The 23964-nt window shown below is 46.6% G+C and overlaps 1 protein-coding gene across 1 annotated transcript in view; it reads right to left on the minus strand.

Annotated features, from left to right (window-relative positions):
* The window catches only part of VAX2 (ventral anterior homeobox 2), a 54398-nt gene that overhangs the window by 5141 nt on the left and 25293 nt on the right, over window positions 1–23964 (minus strand). Inside the window, exon 2 of the mRNA XM_063136058.1 lies at window positions 19799–19986. Within this exon, the coding sequence (XP_062992128.1) occupies window positions 19799–19986 (188 nt within the window). The remainder of the gene's footprint in view (window positions 1–19798; window positions 19987–23964) is intronic.

Genomic DNA, 23964 nt, shown 5'->3' on the forward strand with positions numbered 1-23964 from the left:
TTAGGCCTTTGGCTGAAAGAGTTTCAGCAACTCTGAATTACAGGAGCAAGGGGAGCAGGAAAGGTGTATAATTTTCATGGCCTTCAAGACCTGCTTTTCGTAAGGAGTTTTCATAGAATCATAGAATAGTAGAGTTGGAAGGGGCCTATAAGGCCATCAAGTCCAACCCCCTGCTCAAGGCAGGAATCCACCCTAAAGCATCCCTGACAGGTGGTTGTCCAGCTGCTCCTTGAAGGCCTCTAGTGTGGGAGAGCCTACAACCTCCCTAGGTAACTGGTTCCATTGTCGTACTGCTCTAACAGTCAGGAAGTTTTTCCTGATGTCCAGCCGGAATCTGGCTTCCTGTCACTTGAGCCTGTCATTCCGTGTCCTGCACTCTGGGATGATCGAGAGCATACACATATTCTCTCTCTCTCTCTCTCTCTCTCTCTCTCTCTCTCTCTCTCTCTCTCTCTCTCTCTCTCTCTCACACACACACACACACACACACACACACACACACACACACACACACACCCCAAACAAGGGGGTTGTCTATACATCTTGAAAGCCCTGCAGTGGCTGCAAATTGGAACTGCGTTGGTTATAAATAAATCACAGCCATCGTGGGGCAAATATGCGAAGCTGCCAAATAGAATTCATCCATATGACCTCGCTCTGGCATCGAGCCAGGGCCAGTCTGGGGTGCATGGTGACTACTGATTGGTCATCAGAAGCCAGGAAGAGGGCGGGGGCGGTCTCCAGTAGTCAGACGACTGCTGGAAAACCTTGTTCTCCCTCCTGCAATCTGGATCACGTGTTTGCACCCCGCAGCGGCGAAACTGCGAGGTTTAGCGGCAAAGCAGTGGCAACACGGTTCCATGAAGACAGGGCCAAAGTACATCCAAAATGAATTTGCTCCCAGAAATTGCTCCCTCAGATTTTCTCCTCTGCAAACCTTGATGTCGAAGAAGGAGGGCCTTCTCTGCTGTGGCACCCTGGCTGTGGAATGAGCTCCTTAAAAAGGTTCTCCTGGCACCTACGCTGTACTCTTTTAGAAACCTTTTTATTTTCTCAGCGTTTTAACAGTCTGTCAAATTAATTTTAACTTTGCTGTTTTAAATTTGTGTTTTAAATTTGTATTTTAAATCTGTATTAATTTCTACATTGCTGCTCGGCTTTATCCTAGTTGAGTTTTTATATCTCATTTTATACTATGTTTTTATACTGTTTGTTTTATTTTTTTTAATGGTTTTCATGGTTTTAATTTTTGTGAGCCGCCCGGAGAGCTTTGGCTATTGGGCGGTATAAAAATGCAATAAATAAATAAATAAATAAATATTCTGGAGCTGAAGACCTTTTTATTCACTCAGTATTTTAACATTTAATTTTAACTTAAATTTAAATTATACTGTTTTAACTCTGTATTTTAACCTTATATCAATTTTGCTGCGTGGTTTTATCCTGGTTGTGCTTTTTATATTGTATTTTGTATTTGTGTTTTTAACTTGTTTGTTGTTTTTGATGGTTTTAATTTTTGTGAACCGCCCAGAGAGCTTCGACTATTGGGCGGTATAAAAATGTAATAAATAAATAAATAAATAAATAAATATTCACCACCTATTAGATACTCACATCTCTAACATCCTGTGATGCATCATTTAAGTGCTTGACACATGACAGTGGTTGATAGCTGACATATCACAGAATTACTGAATAAAGTTTCCAGTGGCGTGGGTGGACTTAGGGGTTCAGTCAGCTTCATAGATCCCCCTACCCTACACACAATGCACAATAAGAGTCTATATGAAACTGGACATAATTGATGCAGGCCAAAGAAATTTATATCTATCTATCTATCTATCTATCTATCTATCTATCTATCTATCTCAAAGAGAATGGCTTAGAATGCTGAAGGAGAGGGATTTATTTAAAAGCCACACACACACACAAATTACATACTGCTGGACTGATGAAAGGTTGTCACACAGAGGAGGGCCAGGATCTCTTCTCGATCCTCCCAGAGTGCAGGACATGGAATAATGGGCTCAAGTTAGAGGAAGCCAGAATCCGGCTGGACATCAGGAAAAACTTCCTGACTGTTAGAGCAGTACGACATTGGAACACATGACCTAGGGAGGTGGTGGGCTCTCCCACCCTAGAGGCGTTCAGGAGGCAGCTGGACAACCTTCTGTCAGGGATGCTTTAGGGTGGATTCCTGCATTGAGCAAGGGGTTGGACTACATGGCTTTAGAGGCCCCTTCCAACTCTACTATTCTATGGTTCGATGATTGTATGAAACATACAGAGAATAGTTCACAAAGATAGAAGTATCAAACGGTAGTAAACTCGTGTGTGTGTGTGTGTGTGTGTGTGTGTGTGTGTGTGTTGGGGTCTTCTGCTGCTGACTGAGTGGAGCAGTGGGAGACCAAGCAAGAGGTGTTCACCATTTCTGAAGCTTTGGATAGACCAGGAAGTCTAACGCACAAACGCTTGCTAGCTTCACGCCTATATCTACCTAGGGCACAATCTTACACAAGGTTAGACAGAAAAACAGGCTGGCTGAGGAATGCTGGGAGTTGTAGGATATTTGTTTTCTGTCTAAATATGCATAGGCCTGCATGGCTAGGTATGTAGAAGGAAGCTCACCAGCCCCTGGGCTTCTTGCCCATTCATGACAACAGTCTTATTACAGATAACGTTTTTATCAACCATGTCCCAGTTTGGGTAGGTTCCAATTAAGTTACTATAGAAAACAGACTTAGGGACATAGGAAGCTGCCCTAACCTGAGTCTGACCACTGGCCCAACTAGCCCAGTATTGTCAACACTGACCGGCAGCCACGGGTTTCAAGCAAGATTCTTTCCTAGCCCTACCTGGAGTTGCTGTCAGGGATGCTTTAGGGTGGATTCCTGCATTGAGCAGGGGGTTGGACTCAATGGCCTTGTAGGCCCCTTCCAACTCTGCTATTCTATGATTCTATGAAACCTGGAACCTTCTGCATGCAATGCAGAGGCTCTACCACTGAGCTATGGACCCTCCTCTTTGGCCATGATGGCTGGGGTTGATGGTAGTTGTAAGCCAATACATGTGGAGGGCACCTGGTTGGAGAAAGCTGGGTTATGATATTGTACCACATCCGTAGTGTATGGCTTTGGAGCTTCAACCTATCTGTTCCTGGAGCTGCTTTTTCATAACATGGAGGCTTTGTCCATGATTCCACTGGTTCCACATAGCTTCTTCCACCATAATGGCTGAGGTCTAGGTCCACCTCCAGCAAGCAGAATGATGGTAGTGTACAACCCAGCCATGCCTAAGTCTCTGTTCCCTTCCCAGTGGCAGCCATCTAGCTTCTGGGATCAGACCTGTATTGCATCTGAATTTAGAACCACCTGACCCACCTACAGAGAACTGCATCACTCTTGAATCGGGGCAGAGTGGCAAGAAGCACACTCGTTTCTCCTGCCTGCCCATCTTCAGGTGGCATTTAGGTCTAGCTGTTGGCCTGGTCCCTGGCTGACAACTCCTTCTTGGAAAGCACGGTCCTGCATTCATTGCTGCACTACGATCCGCCTTGGCAAAGCTGCACTAGCATTCTCCAGGAACCTTGGCTTGCAGAGACGGTGAGCTCTGTTCTTGGCTAGGCTTTCTCTCAACACGTTTGGTGGCCGTGCCCAGCTCGCTTCTCCTCCCCATTGCTGCTTCCCACCCAAAGAAAGAAAACGTGTTTGGCGTTCCCAGCATCACCTGAGGGGGGGGGACACGGGGTGCTGGCAGGAGAGGGGGTGGTCACCACCTGGAGCTTATTGTTTTAATGCAGACTGCTGCCGAGTCAACCTGCTCCAGTTGGGTGTTTCTGCTGCTGTGATAAAAGCAGTGGATTGGGGGCTTTTTGGTTTAGAAAGGGGCCTTGTCACAGGGAGAGGACTTAATTAGGCATCCGGGGGAATTGCACGAGAAAGGCTGGGTGTATAATTATTTCCCATCAGCAGAAAGCTCCCTCGTCCCCTCAATTAACTGGGCCTGGATGGTGGAATAAAACCACCTCAGCCGTCACAGGGAAGAAAGAGATTGAGCAGGGGAAGCTCTGAAACGACCCCCGCCCCACAAATGACACACAGAGAGGCAGGCGCAGTCCGCTTTCCCCGCGTCGGCAGCAGGAACAAAGGCCGAGGCTACCACCCCAAACGGCGCTGGCTGTAATTGCAGACCTCCTACATCCTTTGGATTGGCTTCTGAAAGGCTGGTTTTGTGAGCAGAGGCGCTCAAAGGAAGTGTTTGCTCAAGCCCCAGATCCGGTGGGGCGGGGGGACGTGTGTGCAGCGGGCGTGTGTGTGGGCTTCGCCTTGGGCTGGGCTCCGAGTTCAAGTACAGCTCATTTCCCACCACCACCTGCCCCTGCACACACCCCTGGGATTGGGGGAAAGGGCTTCCAGGTCAAAGGGCAGGGCTCCGGAGCAAGCTCCAGTCCCCTAGCCCATAGTGAACGCCCTGCTGAGTGGATGATTAGCAGAAGCGTAGGGAGCACTGTCTCTGGAGACGGACGCACTGGGAGAGAAAAAGGAAGGGAGAAGAAAAAGTGCATACACAGAGACACAAAACCCGAGCACCGAGCCTGCAGTAGAAATGCACTTTTTTTGCATTTGATTTCAGCTGTCTGTAATCCGCCCCAAGAACGCCTGGTATTGGGTGGATCAAAAATATAATAGGTAGATAGATATGCACAATCTTCTCTCCAGCATTGAACTCAGGAGGAACCAGGTCTATATGTTTACAGTAGAATCTGGCTGTGCGCATCACGGATTGGTTGGAAAACCATGACATCACTAATCCAATTGACGCCTCCTCCTTCTCCCTGAAGCAGTTTTTTAAAAAGTTTTAAAATGATTTTTGTGGTTTTTTTAAGTCTGTGCGTCTGTGCGTGAATGCACATTTAATTGGAATATATATATATATATATATATATATATATATATATATATATATATAATATGCAACACTTGAAGCATGGGGTGGGTGGGATAGAGATGTAACATTTCTGGAATTTTGAAACCATAGGTGGGCTGTGGGTGGGAACAATTTCCCCATTTTCTTTCTAGGAAGAAACTGAAATATGTGCAGTACTTATTTTCATGTCAAACCTAAACTTGGTTTACTGCACTAACAACATAAAATTAATCATGTATGCCTTAGCTAGGGTGACCACATATGGGAAACCAAAATAGAGGACACCCAGGGGTGGGTGGGACGGGGGTGGGAAGCAGCTTTCTGGATGCTCCGGAAAGTGTGTCATTACCCCCAGCACGTTAAAGGCCCCGATTGGAGCAATGCGGGGCCAGCAGGAAAGCACGCTTTTCCGGGGCCTCTGGAAAGTGTGTCATTCCCCTGTCACATGAACGGTTGCCACCGTTAGCATGGCGAGAGGGAATGATGTGCTTTCTGGAGACCCTGGAAAACACTCATTCCCCTCCTCTGCTCCTTAAAGGCCCCGATTGGAGAGGAATGTGTGTCATTCCTTGCCCCCTCCCCACTGCTCCAATTGGGGGCTTTTCTATAAGTTTCAGGAATGACACACTTTCCCCTTTAAGGTGGGGAGGGGGGATGGCACATCTCCAAAAAGCACGACATCCCCCCCCCCCCCGCTGCGCTAATGGCGGCCTTAAAGGGGAAAGCTTGTCATTCCGGGACATTATAGAAAATTACAGAAATTCCCCCTTAACACCCAGGATAGAACAAAACGCAGGACAAATCCTGGGAAATCCTGACAGTTGGTCACCCTAGAAAACAGTACTTTTTTTTTTAATATACAGAACAATTGTATTCATTTGCTTATATAGTTTAGGCCACTTTAACATGGCTCACATAATAGAACCCTATACATGTTTACTAAGAAGTAAGACTCATTGTGTTTAGTAACGCTTACTTCCAAAGTAAGCATGCCTAGAATTACAGGCTCCAAATGCCTTAATTTTATACAAGTAAAATTGTGGCTACACCCAGTATGAGAGGCGGGTGGGCAGAGAATGCATCTTATTCTACCTAAGCACATATATATCCTAATTACTGCCATCTGAAAAGTGGGGGGAGAATAAAAGTTGAAAAATTCAGCCATAATTTTTGCAGTAAAGAAAAGAAAATGCATTATTCAGACAGGAACAGCCTTGTCCAGTCACAATAATAAGGACTAGCAGCATAGATGGATCTCAAGTTAAACTCTACAGGGATATTGAAAACATTGAACTCTACAATAAATGTACGAATTATCATTCTCTACTGCTGCAAATTGTCTTACATAAAAATCTTTATACTATATGTTTTGAGTGAGTTAAACATTGTCTTAAAAAGCATTTCACTTGTTCCAAATGATGAAATATTTCATAGGTGTGGTGGGTATTTTTGGAGTTCTCCCAAATATTTACTTTTTCCATTGGAAAAATGTTCTCAGAAAAAAGGAAAGGGGTGAGATGATGGAGATCTGTGATTGATCTCCTGTCTCTTTCAATTTTCTAAAAAACTAGCAGCTTCCATCCCTCAATTCTGATCAGGACCAGAGCGCTGGGCTAGGAGAGCTTCATCCTCTCCCCTATGGCATCCCACCCACCCATCCCAAATAAAGCTACTATTAGCCTTCTTAGTGAGAACTTTATAAAAACTTTTAAAAATGAGATAGGAAATCCAGTGATGAATCTCTGATATGTGACGTGGGGAAAAGATCAAAGGCCGGGCAAGCATAGAGTAAAGCTGAACTGAAATTCCTCCAATTCTCCTCCTCAAGTTTTTGATGTTGAATATTCTCCGGTTCTTCTTCATTTGCTGAACATTCACCAAATATTTGATATCTGCTCTTGATATTTCATGATATTTGATTGCAGTATTTTATATTTGACCCACTGCTGGTTGCCATGCAATGGTATTAGAACTTGACTGCATTTGTTAGCTAATGTGCAATGGTGTTAGCATTTTAACGGTGCAGAAGTTGCATATTCCATGCGAGCCAAAACAAGGTGTCAACAAACATAATGGAAGTTTTAGGTAAGATTTCACGTTATTTGAAAACATTTTTTAAAACACATTCATAATATGAATTTGACTTCTGAATTAAAATGTGCACCTTCAAAGTCTGAGTGGCAGAGTTTGATATTTTGGCAAATTTCAAATATTGGCATATATTCGTTTCAGCTCTCGAATGGGAGCATCTTTTTGCTGAATGGACATTTGACCCAAACTTGCCTTCAGTCCTGGGGAAGGGTTGTGGCCAAGTGGTATAGCCCCTTCTTTGCATGCAGCACGTCCCAGCTTTAATCCCCAGCATCTTCAGGTAGGGCTAAGAACGAATCCTGCCTCTCCCATTCAGTGTAGACCACCCTTATCCACTTAGTGCCCTGACTGGGGATTATGGGAGTTGTAGTCCAACACATCTTGAGGGTATCAGGTTGGGGAAAGCTATGGTACAGGCACCTCTGTGTGTGTGTTTTTGGTCCTTGTCCTCTGCATGATTGTGAAAGATGCTGCTTGCTTGTTGAACGTTGTTGGATTATGCTGCTGTGTTCCTTCTATCCATCTCTCCTCCAACCACTTTCCTACTCTCTCTCTGTGACTTTCTGTGTTTCGACGCAAAGTATGCTCGGAAAAGCTCCCATTCATCCAGCGTCCTCATACTGGAACTGACGGCTGGGATTGCCTCTTGGTTGGCAGAAATCCCAGATGCCAGGAACAGACTGAGCTGACGGAGCCAACTGAAGAACACTGTTCCTCTTACGATCACTTACTTCAGCTGCCCTGCTGGCAACTCCGCCATGTCGGTTCATCAGCCGTGGTTGGCTTCTAGCTCTTCTTCATTGCCGTGGGCAGGGCAAGGCCATGTTGCTTTACCTGACTTCGCTCCCAAAGTCATATTATGGCACATTGTTAATTAGAACATAAGATTAGCTTTGCTGGATCCGTCTAAGACAGCCTTCCCTGGCCTGGTGGACTACAAATCTCATTATCACCAGCCAGCATGGGGATGATGTGAGTTGTAGACCAACACATTTAGCGGCCATTGAGTCAGGGAAGACAGTTTTAAGGTTTTCAACAGTGGCCAACTCGATGCTTCTTGGAAGCCTATGGTCAAGGCGTGAAGGTGACCATTCTCTTCTGTTGTGTATCCTCAGCTCCTGCTATCCAAAAATACACTGCCTCTATGACTGGCAGCAGTGGGTAACTGATGGGTAAAGTGATAGAACCAGCCTCTACAAACGCTGAGCGCCTGCACGTTTACCCTTATGAACCACGGCTTCAATAGCAGCCCGAAAACTGAATTTCGGCACCATCAGTAAGAAATGCCCTGTAAAACTCTTTTCTACCCCATGTCCAGAAAGAACCAACACCAAAGTTAGAAAGTTGACAATAATTTCTTGCTAATAGGAACACTGGAACTTTAAAAAATGGGTTTTCAACCAATTCAAAGGTCCACAGTAGCTTACAAAAACAGGCCTCCAGCTATATGTGAAGCCAAAGCATCACACTTAATGCTGTAACTAAGCCTAAGTCGTTAGAAATGGAACTGCCATTTCTTCTAATGATACTGAACTTCAGCGCCTGCCAGTTTAGAAGTGAAATAGGGCTGGCGAAAAATAGGGTAGTGGTTTCTGCATGCTTGGGGGAATCTTTAGCTATCCGAAACTATATACAGCTGTATACAGCTGAAGGATCAGGTCCGTAGTTTGGGGGTGCTCTTGGATCCAGAACTGTCACTTGAGGCACAGGTGAACTCAGTGGCAAAGAGCACCTTTTATCAGCTTAGGCTGACACACCAGCTGCGTCCTTATCTGGACAGAGATAGCCTAGCTACAGTGATCCATGCTCTGATAACCTCTCGTTTGGATTACTGCAATGCGTTATACGTGGGGCTGCCTTTGAAAACGGTCCGGAAACTTCAACTGGTACAAAACAGGGCAGCCCGTTTACTAACAGGGACTAGCCGACGAGAGCACATTACGCCAGTCCTTTTCCAGCTTCATTGGCTGCCAGTCCAGGTCCGGGCCCGATTCAAAGTGCTGGTATTAACATTTAAAGCCCTAAACAGCTTGGGGCCAGGCTATCTGAAGGAACGCCTCCTCCCATATGTACCTGCGTGGACCCTAAGGTCATCCTCAGGGGCCCTTCTCCGCGAGCCCCTGCCAAAGGAAGTGAGGCAGGTGGCTACCAGGAGCAGGGCCTTCTCTGCTGTGGCACCCCGGCTGTGGAATGAGCTCCCTAATGAGGTTCGCTTGGCACCTACATTATATGCTTTTAGACGCCATGTGAAGACCTTTTTATTCTCTCAGTATTTTAACTGTCTATAAATAAATTTTAACTTGGTGTTTTAAATTTGTAATTTTGCATTGCTGCTGTTTTTATCTGGTTGAGCTTTTATCTGGTTGAGCTTGAATCCGCCCCGCACACTCAGGTCCTCTGGGAAGAATCTACTTCAGCTAGCAAAAACTACATTAACAACTGTTACCCAGAGGACCTTCTCTTCTGCTGCTCCCAGACTGTGGAATGGCCTGCCGGAGGAGATTCGTCAACTTGACAGTATTTTATATTATGGTTTTATACTGTTGTTTTATATTTTGAATGTTTTTAATTTTTGTGAACCGCCCAGAGAGCTTCAGCTATTGGGCGGTATAGAAATGTAATAAATAAATTAATAAATAAATAAATAAATCAAAAGAATGAAAGAAAGAAAATTAAAGACCAGGCATAGCTCAGTGAGTTTCCAGGACCTACAGCAGCCTTCGCTCGGTAGAAAGGTGGTGTAGAAATCCAGGGAGCACCACTCCAAGGCTCGTGTTACAAATTGGCTGGAGCCCTAGGCAGGAGAGGAGCCTTCCTGTCCCATTAGGCGCTGGAGATACATGGGCACCTTTGGTTGGGTGCAAAATGTCACTGCATATTCGCCCCCTGTTTCCCCCAGCACCCATTTCTCTCCCTTTCCTCGGTTGTCTCCCCTTGTGTCAAATTTTAGATCGGAAGTCCAATGCAGGTGGATTCCTGCATTGAGCAGGGGGTTGGACTCGATTGCTGTTCTATGATTCTATGATGCCTACCTGCCAAGACACCACAATCTATCCTAATAAAAGAGGATATGGGTTTTTCTGTCTATCCGTCCATCAACGCTAAGACCATAAGAGCTAGTTACCTGAAACTTGGCATGTATACTAAGGGGGACCCTAGGGGTTTGCATCTCGAGTTTATTTTGTTTTTGAAATTATTAATTCATATTAATTAATTTAAATGTGTTCTTGTGGTTGAAGCCTGCAGGAACATCTGCAATCACTTGGTGGCAGACTTCCGTAAACAGCACATTGCTTGCAGTCAATACAGTTTGAAGCCGGGGGAGATTAGTAGGTAATAACACCCATCCTCCCCCCAGCATACCACAGATGTGTTCATAACACCCCAATAGTCACCACCCATTTATTTATTTATTTATTTATTTATTTATTTATTTTTATTTATTACGTTTTTATACCGCCCGATAGCCAAAGCTCTCTGGGCGGTTTACAAAAATTAAAACAATTTTTTTAAAAAAACCCAGTTTAAAAACCCATTCCCCGCCCCTCCACAGAGACCCCGGCCTCCCCATCAATCTACCTGTGCCTGAAGTTCAGCAAAAAAACGTGGCTCTGCTCCGGAGAAGCAAAATGGGTGGCAACCGGAGAGACGGTTCTGGAGCCCACTTTGGCATCTCCCTCCCAGGGAGGACCTCATGGTGGCCATTTTGCTCCCCCCTCCTCCCTCACCTGCCAAAAGGAGAATGTTTCCTTCTCTCAGGCCATTTAAGCTCTGCGTTGTGAGTTTTTATCTGCTACGTTTAATTGCTGGTTTTATCGCTTCTTTTTTTCTTTTGCTAGTGTTTTTTTTTTTAATTCTGGTTTTTTATTCTTGTTTGTTTATCTTGTTGTTAACTGCCCTGGGAACCCATTTGTTGATAAATGGGTAGTTGCACGCGCTGGTAACTTCTAGGCTTGACTTCTGCAATGTGCTCTACATGGAGCTACCTCTGTGCCTAGTCCGGAAACTTCAATTAGTCCAAAATATGGCAGCCAGGACCGGTACACCTAGGGGTGACCACATTACACCAGTTTTAAAATCTCTTCACTGGCTGCTGATTAGTTTCCGGGCGAAGTATAAAGTGTTGGTTATCACCTTTAAAGCCCTACATGGTTTGGGTCCAGGCTACCTGTGGGATCACCTTCTCCCGTACAATCCGCCCCGCACACTCAGGTCCTTTGGGAAGAATCTACTTCAGCTAGCAAAAACTAGATTAACAACTGTTACCCAGAAGACCTTCTCTTCTGCTGCCCCCAGATTGTGGAATGGCCTGCCAGAAGAGATTCATCAACTTGGCAGTCTTTTAGAATTTTAAAAAGCAATAAAGACTGATTTATTCCGGCAGGCCTACCCAGTGAAATTGTAGAATGTTTTAAGGATGTTTTAAGGATGTATTAAAGATGTTTTAATCATGTGTGGTATGTTTTTAATCACCTTTTAACGTGTATTTTATATCATGTTTTTATACTGTTTGTTTCATACTTTGAGTGGTTTTAGTTTTTGTGAACCACCCAGGGAGCTTCGGCTGTTGGGCGGTATAAAAATGCAATAAATAAATAAAACTGAATAAAAATAAAATAATTACATAAAATAAATACATAAATATTACACATTGCTGCCTCCTCTACTTGGTGGCATGGGCTTCCTCTGCAATCACCTGATTTAAAAGCCAAGCAGCTGTAGAGTTCTGGAGTTGGGAATGAGATGCAATGCACCCTTTCAGAAAGCTGCCTTAGATCAGGTCAGAAGATTTGTCCATCTACCCAGGACAATCAGTCTGTCCAACACTGCTACCTGATGCTTTCAGCCAGAGTTCCTGGGAATTGAACCTGGGACCTTCTATGGGCTTCCCTAAATGAGCGATTTATTACACACTCATGATTGGCCACTAATGGAACTTTGCGGGTCCAATACACGATGTCGTCAACATCCAGGGCATCTCCCGCGTTATCACCCAGCAATCTTGCTTTTAAAAATATCAGAGATAATGCAGTATTTAAAGTCAGCATTGTGCTGTAATTCCACCACTTGATGGCGGTGTTTTATTAAAAACAATGGAGCTTTGCCGAGAAGGGAAGTTTTCAATTCAAAATCACATGATTGTGTGTAAAGGAGCACGTTGTGAATGCAGAAAGGCTGTGGAACCTGAGCTACGTCCCAACTTCCATCCCTTTCAAGGCAGCATGCACCATGGGGACCGTTCTCTCTGGCTCATGGTCTGAATGAATAAAGGCAGAAGGGACACAATCAAAGAGACAGAGGCCATCCAATCCGGTACTCTCCGCACTGTGGCCCAAATCAACGTACCATGACCAGCGCCAGCTGTGGGCACAGCCAGGCCTTCTGCAAAGCTCACCATCTTCCCTGTTCACTAATGTGCACGTGAGGCCTGAAACCTCCCATGCACAGGAATCTCAGCTGCAATCTACACTCACAGATTTCATAAATAGATAAAAACGTGAGCTGCTATTTGGAAGTATCAGTCTTTGCCCCAGAAGCCCCTTCATGTAATCTCACATGCTCTGAGGGTGCTTGCGCTTTTACCAAGTCAAGGGGAGAAGCACTTTGTACAGGCGCAAGGCCTCTGTCTCCTTTTCTCAGCTTAGGAGCAAAATGGGCCTGGGAGGAGCTGGTTCTGCCACCCGGTATAGGTTCATGCATATCTCCTAGGTCACATGACCCAGACCGCAGTGTGCAGCAGGCAGAGAGAGAAGCAGAGGGGATGTGCCAGCCCTGCTTCCTGTATCTCAGCTACCCAGAAATCCTTGCATGCAGCACCATCCGAACCCGGTTCCATGTGAGGAGCTCCTGACGAACCGGTAGTTGGTGCTCTCACTGGTCTCTTACAGCGTCTCGAAATAGCGACAGATGAATCTGTCAGTGTCTCTTTCCCCTGCATCCGAATTTTTAAAATCTCAAGTTCTTCCCATACCAGAGATGAAGAACTTTGCAAATTTTGGTGAACTTATCCAAACCGAACTGAAATGAAATTCTCAATCATCTGCACCAGCCAGATTCAACACGTATACTGAATTTCTTGGCCTGGAGATGAGGACTCTGACGTACCTGGCTGCCTTATAACTGTCAAAGACAAGGAGCTGGTCAGAAAAAAAGAGGTGGCAATTCAGTACTGCAAACCTGGTTGCCTACACAGGGATTAAAACCCAGACATTTAAGAGCAAAGATCATAGAATCATAGAATAGCAGAGTTGGAAGGGGCCTACAAGGTCATCGAGTCCAACCCCCTGCTCAATGCAGGAATCCACCTCAAAGATCTCAAAGTCCTCATCCTGGACAGATGTATCTCCCATTTGCAGTTTTTTTTGGTCAGTTCTCTCTTCTTCTTTTCTGGACAGACAAATTCCATCAAATTTGGTTTCAAATGTTTAAAACCACAAGTTCTTTTTGCCCTGAACATAGAGGATGATCAGGGGTTTGGAAACAAAGCACTATGAAGAGAGACTGAAAGAACTGGCCATGTTTAGCCTGGAGAAGAGAAGGCTGAGGGGAGACATGAGAGCACTCTTCAAATACTTAAAAGCTTGTCACACAGAGGAGGGCCAGGATCTCTTCTCGATCCTCCCAGAGTGCAGGACACGGAATAACGGGCTCAAGTTACAGGAAGCCAGATTCCAGCGGGACATCAGGAAAAACTTCCTGACTGTTAGAGCAGTACGACAATGGAACCAGTTACCTAGGAAGGTTGTGGGCTCTCCCACCCTAGAGGCCTTCAAGAGGCAGCTGGACAACCATCTGTCAGGGATGCTTTAGGGTGGATTCCTGCATTGAGCAGAGGGTTGGATTCGATGGCCTTATAGGCCCCTTCCAACTCTATCATTCTATGATTCTATGATTCTGTTTGTGAATTTTAGTAAATTCTTATCAAAACTGAACTGAAACAAAATCCTCCCTGTAAAGTGTGTGCGTGGAAGGGGGGGAGGAGAGAGCCCAGAATGGGGTGTCTATTAGATTGACCTGTTGCCTCCAAAGACAATCTTCTCAAAGCAGAGGTAGGGCACCTGTGGTCCTTCAGATGTCATCTGACTACAACCCCCATCAACTCTGACCATTGGCTATGATGGCTGGGGCTGATAGGAGTTGGAGACCAACAACATCTGGAGACCCACAATTTCCCCACCCTAAAGATTAGAAAAATTCAAGGAGGATAGGAATTGTTATTAACGATAATTGCAAAATGGAGCCTCCGTTCAGAGAGGAAGTTTCTGAGCACCCAGAGATGTCTAGCTGGTTGCTCAGAAATGCTGGCTTGATCCAACTGAGTTCTTCTTATGATCAGCACAGTTAAAACCTGAACAAAAGACAACATTCCTACACAGAAGACAAAATTTGGTCCAGGCTACCTGTGGGATCGCTTTCTCCTGTACAATCCACCCTGCACACTCAGGTCCTCTGGGAAGAATTTACTACAGTCATCCAAAACTAGGCTGACAACGGTTACCCAGAGGACCTTTTCTTCTGCTGCTCCCAGACTGTGGAATGGCTTGCCGGGAGAGATTCATCAACTTAACAGTCTTTTCGAATTCAAGAAGGCAATAAAGACTGATCTCTTCCATCAGGCCTACCCAGTCGAATTTTAAGATGCTTGACTGTTATTTTAATATTGTATCAGTTTTATGCATTTTTAATCAGTTTCATGTATTTTATAGTATTTGTATCTAATGTTGAGCTTCGGCTATTGAGCGGTATAAAAATGTAATAAATAATAAATAAATAAATAAATAAATAAATAGTTCCCCGCCTCGATCCAGAGGGAGAGGAAGGTAAGAAATAAATATGATCCAGGTTCAGTCCCTGGCAGCATCTCTAGGTAGCGATTGGAAGGAGAGGACCTTCCAATCCCTACCTAGGTAGGATCTTGGAATTGTTGTAGATCACAAGCTGAATATGAGCCAACAGTGCGATGTGGCTTCAAGAAAGGCAAATGCAATTTTGGGCTGCATTAATAGAAGTACAGCTTCCAAATCACATGAGGTTCTGGTTCCTCTCTATTCGGCCCTGGTTAGGTCTCATCTAGAATATGGCGTCCAGTTCTGGGCTCCACAATTCAAGAAGGACGCAGACAAGCTGGAGCGTGTTCAGAGGAGGGCAACCAGGATGATCAGGGTTCTGGAAACAAAGCCCTATGAAAGGAGACTGAAAGAACTGGGCAGGTTTAGCCTGGAGAAGAGAAGATTGAGGGGAGACATGCTAGCACTCTTCAAATACTTAAAAGGTTGTCGCGCAGAGGAGGGCCAGGATCTCTTCTCAATCCTCCCAGAGTGCAGGACACGGAATAACGGGCTCAAGTTACAGGAAGCCAGATTCCGGCTGGACATCAGGAAAAACTTCCTGACTGTTAGAACAGTACGACAATGGAATCAGTTACCTAGGGAGGTGGTGGGCTCTCCCACACTAGAGGCCTTCAAGAGGCAGCTGGACAGCCCTCTGTCAGGGATGCTTTAGGGTGGATTCCTGCCTTGAGCAGGGGGTTGGACTGGATGGCCTTGTAGGCCCCTTCCAGCTCTGATATTCTATGATTCTATGACCTTGTCTGCTCCTCGCAGCCCGTTCCTCTTCCTGGCACAGCTGCACATGTATGTACGTCTGGGTATGTACGTCTGGCATGCGTGCCCCCAAGTTGGGACTATGGTGAGTTGGGAGGGGGGAATTAAACTCCCCCTCCCTGTTTTCATGCCAAACTCCTCCTGCCCCCTGCCAGGAATGGTTTAGTAAAGAGCTTTATCCCTCATAAGGGGATAAAGCCGGTTGCTGTCCAATGAAGCCCTGAACTGGAGGAGGAGGGGCGGAGAGCCCTGCGAGGAGTGGCTGGGTTTTTCGCTATTCTTGCTGAGAGCCCCGGTAGCCCTTTCAAACAAGCCATGCAGAAGCCACTCTGCTGGGTACGGACATCACGACAAGCCAGCTTGAACAGCCCAACAACAAGCCATGGGTTCTCAGCGTGGCTTGTTCAAGAAAAATAGCCTACCCTCTGGAAACGACACTAGTTTTGGACATCATGACAAGCCAGTACGGGTGATAACCCACGGTAGGTTGTCGTGTTGTGTGGACCAGGTCCACGTGTGTGCAGTGTTCCACCCATGAACGCAGCCGAGATAGATAAATACATCTTTCATATGAATTCTTGAATGAATTTTGTCATGGGTGAAGCAGCCCTCGCTGGTGTGTGTGTGTGTGCGCGTGTGCATGTGCGATGCAGAATGTACTTTCATCGTCTCTCTTGCTCAGTGTAATGAATTGTTAATAACTATTGTCATGATGAATTTTTAACTGGGTTGCCTCAATTGTGAAGGTATAAATCAGACTTCTGCAACCCGGTGCGCTCCAGATGTGTTGAACTACAACTCTCAGCATCCCTTAGCCAGGTAAGGCTGAGTCCTCAGACTCCAGGGCTCTGCCTGGGAGCCTCTTTTTAGTGCTTGGGTCATGGGAAGCACGTGCGCTTTTTATGCTGCGTTTCTGTTTCAGAAGAGAATGCCCCTCTTTGAAAAGAACGCTTTCTCTGCTGGTGAGATCCGCAGTTCAGCTCTTTATGCACCCAGGTGGCTATTTGTTTGTTTGTTTATATATTTATTTATTGCATTTCTATACCGCCCAATAGCCGGAGCTCTCTGGGCGGTTCACAAAAATTAAAAACATTCAAAGTATAAAACAACAGTATAAAACCATAATATAAAATACAATGTAAAAGCTCAACCAGATAAAAACAGCAGCAATACAAAATTACGAATTTAAAACACCAAGTTAAAATTTATTTATAGACTGTTAAAATGCTGGGAGAATAAAAAGGTCTTCACCTGGTGTCTAAAAGCATATAATGTAGGTGCCAAGCGAACCTCCTTAGGGAGCTCATTCCACAGCCGGGGTGCCACAGCAGAGAAGGCCCTCCTCCTGGTAGCCACCTGCCTCACTTCCTTTGGCAGGGGCTTGCGGAGAAGGGCCCCTGAGGATGACCTTAGGGTCTGGGCAGGTACATATGTGTACCTCTGTGTGAGCCAAATCGTATGTCCGAATCAGCCCCCAAGGCTAATGAGAGGCCACAAACCACTGAAACCAGTGACCACTGAAATTGCTCCAAGTTGGGTGCCTCAAATGGTGAACTCAGGCGCAGGGGCATCACTTGGAATTGATTTGCATTAGATTCAGGTCAGGGAGAAGAGCGTATTTCTCTACTCTTGGGGATTCATGGCCAACGGAGACCTGGGTAGGATGGCTTTTGTTGAAAGCAGCTATGGCGACTCCACTTTCTCGTCTGGGGCTACAACTTCTGTCTCTACACATCTCTTGCGGCCAGCCGAGGCTGCCAGCTTCACCTAACCTTCCAGGCAATGGGTTCTGAAAGTGAGGCCAGAGAGCCACTTCAAGAGCTACGTTGTTCCTGATGTGGTCAATGGAGCACCTCTTGCAGGGATGGGGAATGGTGTAGTGGAGCCAGCATTCGCAGGGACGCAGCGGCAGTGCTTTTTGAGAAGGAGAGACGCTGACGGCATCTGCCTCCAGGCCCCGACCAATGTATCGTGCTGCCACAAGTGAGACACCGACTGTTTTATTGAGAATAAAACAGCCAGTGTCATACTGCCCTTATACAAATCTATGGTACTACTACACTTAGAATACTGTGTCCCATTCTGGTCACCACACCCAAAAAAGGATATTATGGAGCTGGAAAAAGTGAAGAAAAGGGCAACTGAAATGATGAAGGGGCTGGAGCGGCTCTCCTATGAGGGAAAGTTCCATCAACTGGGATTGTTTAGCTTGGAGAAGAGGAGGCTAAGGGGAGACAGGACAGAGGTGTAGAAAACCATGCATCATGTGGAGAATGTGGACAGGGAGACATTTTTCTCCCTCTCTCAAAATACTTCATCCCATGAAGCTGAGTGGTGGGAGATCCAGGACAAATAAAAGGAAGGGCTTCTTCACACAGCGCAGAGTTAAATTATGGAACTCATTACCACAAGATGTGGTGATGGCCACCAGTCTGGATGGCTTTAAACAAGGTTGGATAAATTTTTAGAGGAGAAGGTTATCCATGGCTACTAGCTATCTCCAGTATTCGAGGCAGTAAGCCTGTGTGCACCAGTTGCTGGGGAACATGGGCGGGAGGGTGCTGTTGCACTCATGTCCTGCTTGTTCATCCCTGGCCGATGGCTGGTTGGCCCCTGTGGGAACAGAGTGCTGGACTAGATGGACCCTCAGTCTGATCCAGCATCAGGGCTCCTCTTATGTCTGCCTGCTTGCTCAGCCAACCAGCTGGCTGCTTGTTCACGCCTGCCCACTTGTCCACTCCCACCTTGTGCCCCAGCCGCAGGGCTCTCAGGAGAGATTGTCTGACTTCTTGTAATAGTTTGGCTGACCTTGTGGGGTCCCCACGGCTGGGACACAAAGCAGAAGCAACTTCCCCTGGTAGAAGGAGATGGTGGTGCACCCAACAGGTTGCTCCAGAGAGCCCTGCCAGCTGCTCTCCAGAAGACCTGCTGAAGGAGGCGGGGAGGGAGTGATGCGGCCTCCTGGTGGGTGGTGCAGTTTGCTACTCTTCCCACTCCATCAACTGATGCAGGGACATGATATGGCCACCCCTGTCTGTCCCCCACCCTAAGACTTCCCTGTTCCCTCTGAGCTTAGCTGCAATCATCATGGCAGCTTCTGCTTGTCATGGTAGTAGGAAGAATGAATTTTCTCAGCAACAATTATTATTATTATTATTATTATTATTATTATTATTATTATTATTATTATTATTATTTATATAGCACCATCAGTGTACATGGTGGTGTACAGAGTAAAACAATAAAATAGCAAAACCCTGCCACATAGGCTTACATTCTAATAAAATGTCCTTGCCAGCTATCTCTGTTGTAACTCATAAAGTCGTTCCAAGTGGCTGGGTCCCGAACGGGCAGTTAGGACCCGTGAGCCTTTGTAAAAGGCCTGTTCCTGGCAGAGATGAAAACTGCTAGAACTGGTTTGTCAATATCTGTCAACACAGTTGCCTGCACCTTTGGACTCTCCTTGGGTCTGTGGCTGTGAGCACTGTCACAATGAGTGCCTGCACCGATCTCTGGCCTGTGGGCCTAATCCGGCCTGAGAAGGTCCCTCACACCCTATTGGTTGCTTATTCCCAAAGGAAAGGTTGCACGAGTCCCACCACATCAGGAGAGCCCAGAGAGGTTGTGTGTGTGTGTGTGTGTGTGTGTGTGTGTGTGTGTGTGTGTGTGGAGAATAATATCTTCAGCCCATGTTCCTGTCCCTCACCAAAGATGCCCAAACAAACTTAGCAGTCATGGAATAAGAGGAGAGGTCCTCTTATGGATCAGTAACTGGTTAAAGAACAGAAAGCAAAGAGCAGGAATAAATGGTCAATTCTCCCGGTGGAGGGAAGTAAATAGTGGGGTCCCACAGGGATTGGTATTGGAACGAATTCTTTTCAACTTGTTCATAAATGATCTGGAATTAGGAGTGAGCAGTGAAGTGGCCAAGTTTGCAGATAACACAAAATTATTTAAGGTTGTTAAAACACAAAGGGATTGTGAAGGGATCTCTGGGCATCCAAACAGCAGATGCAGTTCAATGTAAGCAAGTGTAAGGTGATGCACGTTGGGGCAAAACAACAACCCAACTTCAAGTACAACCTGATGGGATCTGAGATGGCGGTGACCAAACAAGAAAGAGATCCTGGGATTGTGGTGAACAGCTCGATGGAAATGTCAACGCTCCTGTCTCTTACCTGTGTCTCAGAGAGGTTGAGCTGCCTGGCTAGCTCTGTCCTTTCCCTGCCCACGACATACTGGCAGCGTTGAAACTCCAGCTCCAACCTGTAGAGCTGTTCAGCGGTGAAAGAGGTCCTGGTTCTCTTGGGCCGGTCCAGATCCAAACCTTTGGGAAGGACAATCTCCCGGATGGTCCCTTTGGCATCTAGAGGCAACCACAAAGACAGAGGCTTAATCCCAGTGCCCGGCCACGGGAGGACAAGAGATGCCCCTTCTGCTCTCTGCTCTCCACGTCAGCGTCAGAGACCTGGCTTTCTGGCTCACCAGCAAGAGCCATGAGGCTGGCTGGTACAATACCTAACGGAACACCTCTCCCGACGTGAATACACCCGGTCACTACGTTCAACATCTAAGGTCCTCCTCCGGGTGCCTACTCCGAGAGGCTTGGAGTGTGGCAACGAGGGACAGGGCCTTTTCAGTGGTGGCCCCCAGACTATGGAACGATCTCCCTGACGAGGCTCGCCTGGCACCAACGCTGCAGGTTAAGACTTTCTTCTTTGCCCAGGCATATGGCAGCACGTCTTAATCACCCACATGTTTAGTTTTTTAACGGTTTTTAATGCTTTATGTGTGTATGTTCTGTGTTTTAAAATTTTAAATTTTGTATACTTGTTTTTATCTCAATTTTAGAATTTCTGTAAACTGCCCAGAGAGCTTTGGCTATGGGGATGGTATGTAAGTGTAATAAATAAATAAAATAGCAGAGTTCGAAGAGGCCTACAAGGCCATCGAGTCCAACCCCCTGCTCAATGCAGGAATCCACCCTAAAGCATCCCTGATAGATGGTTGTCCAGCTGCCTCTTAAAGGCTTCTAGTGTGGGAGAGCCCACAACCTCCCTAGGTAACTGGTTCCATTGTCATACTGCTCTAACTGTCAGGAAGTTTTTCCTGATGTCCAGCTGGAATCTGACTTCCTTTAACTTGAGCCCATTATTCTGTGTCCTGCACTCTGGGAAGATCAAGAAGAGATCCTGGCCCTCCTCTGTGTGACAACCTTTGAAGTATTTGAAGAGTGCTATCCTGTCTCCCCTCAATCTTCTCTTCTCCAGGCTAAACATGCCCAGTTCTTTCAGTCTCTCTTCATAGGGCTTTGTTTCCAGACCCCTGGAACGTCCCCCAACCAGATGTTCCCCAGATATGTTGTACTACAACTCCCAGTTCCCATGGCCATACTGACTGGGGATGGTGGGAGTTGTAGTCTAAAACATCAGGAGGCTGCTAGAACAGGGGAAAGCAGATGTGTACAGAGCCATTTCACACCAACAACTCACCACACAGCCGCCTTTTCCATGTAAAAAGAAGGAGGAAAAAAGCCTGAATCAGGGCCCCAGCTGGTGCTCAAGATACTCTGCTCTAACTTGAGAGGAAGGGAATCCCACCTGGACTGGAGCCTGATAGGAGAGGTACTGTATATGGAGAGGCAAGCAGGCAGGTGTGAAAAGAGGCTGGCCTCCCCCGCAAGGCAAAGGGACACCTGGTGGCCGGAAGGACGCACTGCCAGTCAAACAACCAATGCACTCAAACAGGCAGGAGATTCGGGGAGGGCAATGTTTAACTAAGGGTGAAATCCTACGGATATTTAGACAAATCCTACAACTCCCAGCTTTCCCCAGCCAGCCATACTGGTTGGGGCATGCTGGGAGTTGTAGGATTTTTTTCCTAGTCTAAACATGCATAGGATTGTGCCCTAATCATGCTGGGCTCTAAGAAAAAGGGTGACCATATGAAAAGGAGGACAGGGCTCCTGTATCTTTAACAGTTGTATTGAAAAGAGAATTTCAGCAGGTGTCATTTCACCTGGTGAAATTCCCTCTTCATCGCAACAGTTAAAGCTGCAGGTGCCCTGCCCTCTTTTAAATCTGGTCACTCTAGTACAGCTCCTGCAGCTTTAACTGTTGTGATGAAAAGGTAATTTCACCATATACAAATGACCCCTGCTGGAATTCCCTTTTCTATGCAACTGTTAAAGATACAGGAGCCCTGTCCTCCTTTCCATATGGTCACCCTATAAGAAATCTGTGCAGGTTTTGCAGCACTTTGGTATCATTCACGTACAACAATCAATTGCTCAGTTTTCTATGCACATCCTCACTTTATTATATCACCCTGAGGCTGGAGAACCATGTTGGATCGCATTGAGCAAGAGAGGGTGGGCTAGATGGCCTTTAAAGTCCCTTCTTAACTCTATGGTGCTTTCTAATAGATAACTGCCACTACACAGCTATCACTCAGGTTTGGTGCTGGCAACCCTCTAATGCTACAGAGCACAGCAAGGGAAGAGCTGGGGTGGAGCGGAGGAACAAATGTGTCTTCTTCTTTTTTATCCCTTCCTTATTGTTGAAACTCAAGCCTGAGAGGCCTGAGGAGTCCTTCCCAGCCGTGCCTGGAGATGCTGGGGATTGAATCTGGGACCTTCTGCCTACATAGCAGGAGCTGCTCCACTGAGCCACATCCCATAATGAGCCTTTATTCACAGCTCAGCGCACACAGGATGGTGCTGTTAAGAGCATAGAATGGACTTGGAACAGCAGACCAAAGATGATCTAGACCAGCTTTCTCCAAGCTGATGTCCTCCAGATGTGCCAGACTATAGCTCTAGCATCCCCAGCCAGTAGACGCCCACCTGGCTGTGGGTGATGGCAGTTGTAGTCCAACGTATCTGGAGGGCGTTGGCTTGAAGAAGGCTGGTCTATGTCTGTATTCTGCTTCCAACAGCCTCTGCACAGGGAGGTCCCATTTCATCATGGGGAAATAGCAGGGCCGGCGTCAGACTCTATTGCGCCCTAGGCAGGCGCGTTCTGAAGCCGCCCCCCCCCCCCGCTCGCTCACTCACCGCCCCCTCACTCGCCTGCCCACCTGCTCGCTCGCTCACTCACTGCTCCCCCCTGCCCGCTCGCCTGCCCGCTCACTCCGGCTCTCCCCCTCGCTCACACGCTCCGGCTCCCCCCATCACTCGCCCACCGCCCCCGCTCGCTCGCTCACCGCTACGGCTCCCCCTTGCTCGCCCACTCACCGCCCGCTCCCTACCGCTCCCGGCTTTGAAGCTAGGATGCTGGGGTTGGGGAGCAGGGCAGAGGCTTTGAAGCGGCGCGCCTGGAAGTGGCTTCCTGGCGCGCCGTACTGAAGCCTCCGCCTCCAACTCCAACCCCAGCATCCTGGCTTTGAAGGGGTTGGGTGGAAGCTGGGGCGGCGGCTTTGGAACAGCACACCCAGAAGCCGCTCTAGGAGAGCAGCTTCCGGGTACGCTGTTCGGCGCCCTCGTTTGCTTGGCGCTCTAGGCGGTCGCCTGAGTTGCCTCTATGGCAGCACCGGGCCTGGGAAATAGCCATCAGTAAACCCATTCACCACAGTCTGGTCATATAATTTTGAAAAGCCACCTCAGTCAGTGCCCATCGCTGCATAACAAATACGAAGACAAACAAACCAAAACTATAGCAAATTTAGATCTAGTTATTGACAGGAGGTCATTTTAGACTGCACTGCTATGCGTGTTTAGACAGAAAAAAGTCCTGCAATTCCCAGCAGGCACCAATTATGCATTTTTTCCTGTCTAAACAAGCATAGGATTGCACCCTTATTTAAAACATTTCAATGCCACCTCTGCATCATAAGGTGGCTTGCAAAAAACAAAAACAAAATAGCAGCAAAAACATTTGTTTTTAAAGAAAAATACAACACAAATATTCACTTATAAGCTTTAAAGAAAAAAAAATAGCTGCTGATAAAACCCGCTGAATAAAACTGCATTGCCAGGAAGCAAACCCAGTGATAAAGCCCTACATTTTTGTGCAAAAGCTCAGCAAGGAGGGCACCTCTTCTGGGAGTCCATTTCAAAGTCTCGGGGCCAATACTGAGAAGGCCTTGCTTCCTTGGAGTGACAGGATTTGGAGTGGGGCCTTAAGGGGAGGTTTGTATGGGGAGTGCGGTTGTAGGGAGACCATATGAAAAGGAAGACAGGGCTCCTATATCTTTAACAGTTGTACAGAAAAGGGAATTTCAGCAGGTGTCATTTGTATGCATGCAGCACCTGGTGAAATTCCCTCTACATCCCAGTAGTTAAAGCTGCAGGAGTGCTGCCTAGAGCTCTCACAGTTTTTCACAGGTCCCTCTCACGGTGCTGTCT

The sequence above is a fragment of the Elgaria multicarinata genome, chromosome 10 (genome assembly GCF_023053635.1).
Source record: "Elgaria multicarinata webbii isolate HBS135686 ecotype San Diego chromosome 10, rElgMul1.1.pri, whole genome shotgun sequence".
Lineage (NCBI taxonomy): Eukaryota > Metazoa > Chordata > Lepidosauria > Squamata > Anguidae > Elgaria > Elgaria multicarinata.